This window comes from Glycine soja, chromosome 5, assembly GCF_004193775.1.
Source record: "Glycine soja cultivar W05 chromosome 5, ASM419377v2, whole genome shotgun sequence".
In the NCBI taxonomy this organism is placed as follows: domain Eukaryota; kingdom Viridiplantae; phylum Streptophyta; class Magnoliopsida; order Fabales; family Fabaceae; genus Glycine; species Glycine soja.
In genome coordinates this window covers 35152961-35162143 of record NC_041006.1, presented here as the reverse complement: position 1 = coordinate 35162143, position 9183 = coordinate 35152961, and the positions used below count along the sequence as shown (strand labels likewise).

Genomic DNA, 9183 nt, shown 5'->3' with positions numbered 1-9183 from the left:
GCCCAATTTAGGTTAATTATATTAGCAGTGGGGGGTGGGGGAGGGAGAGGTATCTGCTCAATTATAACCAGTAGGGCCAAATGAGAGACACTGAAAAACTTATGGTGTAGTGCAGTGGAGACTTGACTAAAGCAAAAGCAATTTGTTGGAGGGCCAAAGCACAACATTCACCAAGGTAGCCATAGATTCCTTTTATAAAAGAGATATGGAAATGTAGATATTATTTTGGAAAGTACATATGGGTTTGTGATAACGTATGGGAACAAAATTTTGAATTGTCATCACATTATATTTTACAAAACATAGGGTGCTACTGCTATGGCAATTAGTCGGTGAGTGGCGGTGCAGCCATGACCCAAAAGCCAAATTCATCCCTGTTGGACTCTAACAAAAACAACTAGTTTTCGGCTTCTTAAGGCTACCTTTCTCTTTCTAGGGTTTAATTGGATTACCTAACTAGTGAGTTATTTCATTGTTCATCCGACATGAATTTATGGTAAAGAGGACAAAAATACAATAAAACTCAAATAATTGAATAAATTATTTGAGGAAATTTTATTTTAACATAGAAATTCACGAATTACAAGTATAGAAAATGACAAAAAAAATAATTTTATTAGAATGCCAATAGTGTAAAAAAATTAAACTATTATCTAATTTTGAATTGTCATATAATTGAAATTATATTTATGTTAATTTCTAATATGTTGATGATGTAAAAAAAATTTTATACAAGTAGTGTATCAAAATTAAACTAAAAAAAGTTGTGTATATGGTTATGAACCTAAAATAAGGTAACTCACATTCTTGATTAAGGGGGGAAAACAACAAACTTTTTCTAATATGTTGTCCATCTGTTGAAGTTAATTATCAGCTTTCTCTTAAAAGTTGTGACCCCTGTGAAATAAAATTGGCACACAACAGGCTTGTCGACAAAGTAAAATAAGTGAAATTTAACTTTTAAGCAGCTATCTTGCAAACCAGAGTTTGATTTTATACATGATTTCATTGGTTGGAATGAGGGTATACTAATATTCATATAAAGAAAACAAAGTTTCTTAGGAAGCATACCCACATAATGAATCAAGCATCTGCAGCTATAACAGGCCCCACTCCTCACTTTGGGTCTGGTCCACCAGCTCATGTGTATGGTTTGGTGGGCCGTTCCATTTTGTTACCTCAATAGAAAAATTGAAGAGGAGCTGGCAGTAGGATCATCAAAATAATATTTTTCAGCCACAGAAAATTCCAGACCTTGAAAAAGCTCATTACAAACTCAAACTATCTAGATCCCAAAACACTAATCCACATAAAGCAATGATTACACAAGGACAGGTTCACATTTTCTGTCTGAAAAATTCCTTAAGTTTCACAACAATATTGTCTTTAGGTACAAATGTAAAACTACCAACATGATATAATAATTAACAGATAATCATGTTTGATCATATGTTTATATGTATGAAATAATATACATGTCGAAAAATATTGATTTTTTAAATAAATTTTAGTATCTCGAAATTAATTTTTAGCTTTTAATTAATTGATATAGTGAAACCATTTAACTGTTAAATTGCCATGCTTCATTTTGTCAAAAAGCATTCCATAAACAATACTTAGAAAAAAAAATAAACAAAATTCTTTGATTTTCTTTGACTCAAGAACATTTCATTTTCCCCCCTTCCCTTATTCTTCTTTGGTTATCATTCCATTCAATTCAAACCGCCTATTCCTCACCCAGTCTAAATAAAACCACTTGCTCTCTACTTCTCTTCTACTCTCTCTCTCTCTCACACACACACATTACACACCCAAAATACAGTTTTGACATCTTGTCTGAAAACACTCTTTCCCTTAAACCTTTTTCTCTGTCTCTCATTCCAATACTTGCTTAGGTTCCAATCTGATATTCCAGGTAAACCTTTCTTTGTACATATAAAAAAAAACAGAACACCAACCATGGCTGCCAACAAGTTTGCAACCATGTTACAGCGAAACACCAACAAAATCACCCTTGTTCTAGTCTATGCCATCCTAGAATGGATTCTGATCATCCTCCTCCTCCTCAATTCTCTGTTTTCTTATCTAATCATTAAGTTTGCCGATTACTTTGGCCTCAAAAGGCCTTGCATATGGTGCACCAGAATCGATCACATCCTAGAGCCTGGGAAGTACAAGAGTTCTTGCAAAGATCTTGTGTGTGAAGCTCATGCCTCTGAGATTTCCAAACTGAGGTTCTGCTCTAATCATCACAAACTGGCTGAGTCACAAGACATGTGTGAGGATTGCTCATCCTCGTCCCAACCAGATTATGTGAAACTCTCACAGAGTTTTGGTTTCTTTCCATGGATGAAACAGATAGGTATGATTCAGGATGAGGGTGCTGAAGATGCTGTTGACAAGGCAATTGTGAAGGTTGAAGAGGCTTTGAGGTGTTCTTGCTGTGGTGTCAACTTGGACAACAGATTCTACCCTCCTTGCATTCTGATCAAGCCTTCTCTCAATGTTTTGGAGTATGACCAGAAGCAGAATTCGGAGCGCCGGGTTGGTGTAGAGATTGATGAAGATCACACCAGATCGGATATTGTGCTTGATCATCATCAGGAGGAAAAGGAGAATGAAGAAAACAAGGGAAGCCACATGGTGTTTGAGGTTGATCGGGGTTTGGATAGAAAAGATGAGGAGGTAGAGAAGAGTTGTGATTGTTCTGTGTGTGATGCTAGCGTGGAGATTCTGTGTGATGAAATTTGCAATTTGGATTTGGGTGTGGAGAAAGGGAAAGAAACAATTGAAGAGGAAAGTTTGAATGTCCCTAAGCCTAAGGATAATGATGGTGATGATGTTGTTGCTGCTGCTGATGATGAAGATCAAGCTTGTGAGAAATCCACTGCTCAAGTTGATTGCACTAGAGAGATAACTGTGGAGACTCCATCCATACATCTGGAATTTTTCATTCATGGTGATGATTGCAGATTGATTCCTATTGAATTGGTTGACTCCCCTGCCCTAGAAAACAGGAAACAAAGCAAATATAAGGTGGGAGGTGAAGGGATCAACAGCAATGAAGATTTTATTCTGGACTTTGATAAGAGTGCTGATGCAGAAGCCGAACCGGTTGTGGAGAATTGGCACATTTCTGGGGATATTGTGGCAGAATTTTCAGCACAAGGGAATGAAAATGTTTCTAAGTCCAATGGGGGTGAATCAGTTCAATTAAGGACCAGAGGCCAGTCCTCAGAACTGTTACAAGTAGAAGAAGAAAATTTGGAGCAGAATTGTGAAGATGTGAGATTTATTCAAACCTCGGATGACTTGACCAAGGATGATAATGTTGAAGTAAACATGGAAAGAAGAGATGCAGAACTATGTTCAGATGTTTCTCTAGGTTCTAATTATTTTCCTACTCAATAAGTCTTTTTAGTTCTTACAACTTTTTCTTCTGGATTTTCTATATGCAATGATCTCTAATACTTTCTTACTTCCTGCAGCATCTGAAGATGCATCACAAATGGAAGGTGAGGAATATGAAGCAGAAGTCTCAATAGGGACTGAAATTCCTGATCAGGAGCAAGTGGATGAGTATCAAAGCCAAGATGTCCTTTTGGATACAAATCAACAAATGCAAGAAGATCCATCTACTAGCACAGTCAGATTTAATGTGCAAGATGAAATTGGTAGGCCTCAACTTCTTATCTTCCCTTTTCCCAATGTCCATCCTTAAAACTTTCTAATAACTCGCTTCTTTTTATTGGAATTTATAACTAGGTCATGACAAAGGTGAAGAGTTTGTAGAATTTAAAACCATGTCACTTGAAGTGAAAATGCCAACAGTAAATAACCATTTGCCATCTTTATTGGAGCTTAATGAGAATGAGGAAGAAAAAGTTCCTGAGACACCCACTTCTTTGGAGAGTCTACATCAGCTACACAAGAAACTACTTCTCCTTGAGAGGAAAGAATCAGGAACAGAAGAGTCATTGGATGGAAGTGTGATAAGTGATATAGAAGGTGGTGAGGTAACCATTGAAAAGTTAAAATCTGCATTGAAATCTGAAAGGAAAGCCTTAAGTACTCTATATGCAGAACTAGAAGAAGAGAGAAGTGCATCTGCTATAGCAGCCAATCAAACAATGGCAATGATAAATAGGCTTCAAGAAGAGAAAGCAGCAATGCAGATGGAAGCCTTGCAGTATCAAAGAATGATGGAAGAACAATCTGAGTATGATCAGGAGGCTTTGCAACTTTTGAATGAGCTCATGATGAAGAGGGAGAAAGAGAAGCTAGAGCTAGAAAAGGAGATTGAAGTATATAGAAAGAAGGTTCATGAATATGAGGTAAGAGAAAAGATGATGATGTCAAGAAGAGATGGTAGCATGAGAAGCAGAACTTCATCTCCCTCTTGTAGCAATGCTGAAGATAGTGATGGATTGTCCATTGACTTGAATCACGAAGCAAAGGAGGAAAATGGGTTTTGTAGTCATCAAGATCAAGAATGCAGCAACCAGAACACCCCCGTGGACGCGGTCTTATATTTGGAGGAATCATTGGCAAACTTTGAGGAAGAGAGGTTACAAATTCTAGAACAGCTCAAGGTATTGGAAGAAAAGCTAGTTATATTGAATTACGAAGAAGATCACTGCTCCGATGATGCTAAATCAGTAGAACATCTTTGTGAAGAGAATGGGAATGGATACCATCATGATCATGATGATCACAATGGTCAGGTAAATGGATTTGCAAATGGTCATGTAAAGGAAATAAATGGAAAGCATCAAGGGAGGAAAATCATGGGTGCAAAAGGCAAAAGGCTCCTCCCACTTTTTGATGCAATGAGTTCAGAAGCAGATGTAGAGTTGAGTGGAGACGAGTTAGACTTTCCCCACTTGCAAAACAATTCAGTTGAAAAGGTTAATTCGGATAAGAAAAAGCTTGCTTTAGAGGATGAGGTGGATAATGTTTACGAGAGACTACAGGTGCTGGAGGCAGATAGAGAGTTTCTAAAGCATTGTATCAGCTCTCTGAGAAAAGGAGATAAAGGGTTACATCTTCTACAAGAAATTTTACAACATCTTCGTGATTTGAGGAATGTGGAACTCCGGCTCAGGAACATGGGAGATCTTGCAGTGTAAGAAGTCTACATGCTCAAATGTTGCAAAGAGATGATATAGGTAAAAATAATGCTGATCTTGCTCTATTAGAAATTATTTATATTTCTCAATCATAATATCATTTGTTTGTGAGTAATAATATGTGAAACCTTTGTATATGACAAGTCTATTAACTTTTGCAATATATGTTTTAAAAGTTATATCAATGATGATTTTTTTTATTGATTAATAGTATAAACTTTTTTTATAGTGACGATGCATAGAAGCTAAACTCATTATTTATGCACTTATAATGTAGATTTGTTAAATTGGAGTTGATCTATTAGCTGCAAATGAAGCATGCATGCGCACCACTGTGGTCTACATATAATAGAGGGCACCAAATGCATCACTTCAATTTTAACAAAAAAGATCAGTGGGAGTTCCCTGATGGAGAGGGGAGAATCCAATGGTGGACAAGAAAACTGAAGTCTGCCATTCTCTTTTCTTTGTTTCTTTTGTCCAAGTAAGCCCAAATTTTTTTGTGGGTTGTGTCCATCATCACCTTTTGTGGAAAAAGGAGGATGATGAGTATATGTGTGTGTAGGCTAGTGAGGTGAAGCCACCCTGTCCACTTGTATTTTGTGAGAGCATAGACCTGGCTTGCAAAGCTGGAGACATCCCAAAAAGATTCCAGTGCCAGGTAAAATAGCACTAGTTTATTAGACAGACAGAATTAGGCCCACTAGTTTTGTCATTTCTTTCATTTTTTTTCTTTTTCTTTTTTTGGTTAGAGTGAAGATTGAGGTAAGTAGCCTCACTCTTCTCTCTTTCTCTTCTTTTTTTTTTTCATTCTTGCATCATCCTTTGAGATTTGTTTATTTCTTAGGGGGAAAAGCTGAGTCACTTGTATACTACATGTATTCATTTGTAATTATATATATAAAAAAAAGTGAGTGTTTGTTTATATATATACTGCTCAGAATACATGCTGCTTGGAAATAATTAACTTTGCATCTTGTTATTTTTTTAAAGCTTGTGACTGAGATAGATGTTTTATAAACAACTAAAAATAGTGAATGGAATATTTATATTTGATTGTTTAAGGCTTAACGCTGCTTTCACATTGGAATATTTGATTGTTCTTTAAGCAAAATGCAACTTCTTGTTAGATTAGATTGAAAACAATACAACTATAGTAAAATAATAATATTAGTAAGTTATTATACCGCACTGAAAACAATAGAGGGATGGCACAGAGATACAAGGTAGAGAAGCGTATTTGTTTATTGATAAGGTGAGAACGGTTTCAAATCAAAGCAAATGCTTTAAAAAGTATGAACAGCGACGCAACAATTACCACCAAAGCAAGAAATTTCATCAGTCATGTCACCCTTGGATTTATTCATGAAAAAATGGCTCATGAAGGATTGAAGATGGCAATACGCTATAAAGTGCCTCAGAAAAATAGGACATAAATTTATTGTAGTTTGATTTTTTTACATAAATCTATGAAACTGTCTCAACAAATATTTATTATTTTAAATGAAATTGTAAGTTTTCTGGATTAACTTAAAAAATAAAAAACGTTTCTCAAGTAATATGTTATCTTTCAAACCTAAGTCTCACTTAAAAATTATAAGAGATTATAGAAACTTTCTTTTACAAGAGTCTCACTCACATTTCTCAAACCTGTGTTTCATGTATTTGTGTGTGTATGTAATACTCTCTTCGACTCGATGTATTTTTTTTCTCTTCCGAAGGATTTCTATTTATTTAAATTTTTTCTTTTTATTGATTGACAAATGTTAGCTTGTTGTTTTTGTTAAAAATGTATTAGGTCAACCTTATATCTTCTTTTATTTATTTAAGTGATGAATGGTTTTTTTATATAAAAAAAAGTGATGAATGAATTTTAAATAATATTTTGGATAAATACTAAGTAATTGCTTGTTATATTTTTAAGAATCATCTCTTTTAGAAATTGTTATTATAGTTCATCACTCTTCTCTTACTAATTTATTAAGCATAAGAAGCCCAAACATTGAAAATTCCAATAATTCGTTTCTAATATATATTTTATTTAAAAATTTATAATTTACATCCCAACGCAATTTTCGTGTATTGAAGTTGTTTGATATTCTGGTTCAAAAATTAAATAAAAAATAAAAAGACCTATTATGTTATCATTTTAACGTGAATAAATTAATAAACTATAAAAGTCTTCAAAATTAAATAATACAATTGCAGGGTTTTACGTCAAATGAGATTCTTAATGCACGGGACTCATGATTTCTTTTTCCTCACGACGTGAAGGCTTACTGTAGTTAATTATGTTTAATTGTTTATGTTTATGTTTAGGGATAGGGTAGCATGTACAGAGGAGAACTTCCAGTGCTGGTGAGTAGATAGAAATTTTTTAGGAAATATTCCTTTCTTTTGGTGATGATGATATATAATTGGTAGGGATATATTCCTAGGGGTTTCGGCAGTTGTTAAAATTAAGTTTAAGCATGTTTTACTTTTTTGTTGGTGTGTGAATCAGATATTTAAATTTATTTAAGAGATTGATTGATAGAAAAGCATAAAGCTAATAGAAGATACTCTTACATCAATTCTCATTGTATTGATCAGATTAAAAGATACAATGATATCTCTATATATAGTGAGTGCTAGCATAACAGAAATCTGTTACATGCTAACAAACTAAGCCAGCTCAGCCTTACAACTGTCCAAAGCTAATGCAGAAAATCTAAAATATCTACTAACACTAGCTAATACAAATTACACTACATCTTTCATTCCCCCTTTGAAGCTGAGGATAGTCCAAGCAAACTATGTTTGTCAAAAACTCTTAGCTTGGAACGCAGTGGAAGAAACTTATTTGCAGATAGAGGTTTGGTAAAGGCATCAGCCCACTGGTCTTGAGCAGGGACATGAGCCACAACAAGACTTTTGTTGAGAACTTTTTCTCTCACAAAGAAAATGTCCAGCTCCATTGCTTGGTTCTATTATGGAGGACTGGATTGTGAGCAAGAGTCACAGTGCTCAGATTGTCACACAATACTTTAGGGGTCTGAAAAGGGCAGTGCAACTCCCTGAGCAATGACTGCACCCATAACAATTCTGCAGACAGATGTGCCATGTTGCGATACTCTGCTTCAGCACTAGATCGGGCAACTAATTGCTGCTTTTTAGACCACCAGGATACCAAATTAGGGCCTAGAAACACACAAGCACTAGAGGTGGATCGCCTGTCATCTGGGTCTGAAGCCCAGTCAGCATCACAAAACCCAAGTAAATGCAAAGGCTGCTGAAGGGAAGCTGGTTGAATGAGCAGGCCATGATGTTTGGTACCACTTAAATACCTCAATATTCTCTTCACTGCCTTCCAATGTTCTTCCAAAGGGTTGGACAAAAATTGACAAACTTTGTTGACAGAAAAAGATATTTCTGGTCTAGTTAGTGTTGCATACTGCAAAGCCCCAACAACTGACCTAAACTGTGTGGGATCATCAACCTCATTGGAACCAATTTTAGATAATTTGTTGCTGGAGACCATGGGTGTGGGCATACCATTTGCACTTGTCATATTCACCTTAGCCAGTAAATCAGTGATGTATTTGCTTTGTGAGAGTAGTAGGGAACCATTAGGCAAATGTGTGACTTCAATGCCGAGAAAATAGTCTAATTTTCCTAGCTGTTTGAGAGAGAAAACATCATTTAGATGTTTGATCAAGGCTGTAATAAATGAAGCAGAATTTCCTGTGATGATGATATCATCCACATACACCAAAATCATAATCTGAAGTTTTCCATGATGTAGAAGAAAGAGACTGTGATCACATTTACTGGCCTGAAAACCTTGTTGAATGAGGGCATTTTTGAGCTTGTCAAACCAGGCCCTAGGGGCCTGTTTAATCCATAAATTGCCTTATTTAATTTGCACACAAGGGACTTGTCAAAAGACTCAAATCCAGGTGGCTGTTGCATAAACACTTCCTCCTCAAGAGTGCCATTGAGGAAGGCATTGTTCACATCTATTTGTTGGATGGTCCACTTGTGAGTGACAGCAAGAGTCAAAACTATTCTGACA

At 35.6% G+C, this 9183-nt stretch overlaps 1 protein-coding gene across 1 annotated transcript; it reads left to right on the top strand.

Annotated features, from left to right (window-relative positions):
* The first annotated feature begins 1698 nt into the window (after nucleotides 1-1698).
* Nucleotides 1699-6058, top strand: LOC114412756 (myosin-binding protein 2). The gene is made up of 4 exons (XM_028376784.1): nucleotides 1699-3385; nucleotides 3489-3674; nucleotides 3766-5168; nucleotides 5407-6058. Exons 1-3 carry the CDS (start codon nucleotides 1960-1962, stop codon nucleotides 5127-5129), a joined length of 2976 nt encoding a protein of 991 aa, XP_028232585.1. The 5' UTR covers nucleotides 1699-1959; the 3' UTR covers nucleotides 5130-5168; nucleotides 5407-6058.
* Nucleotides 6059-9183: the final 3125 nt, after the last annotated feature.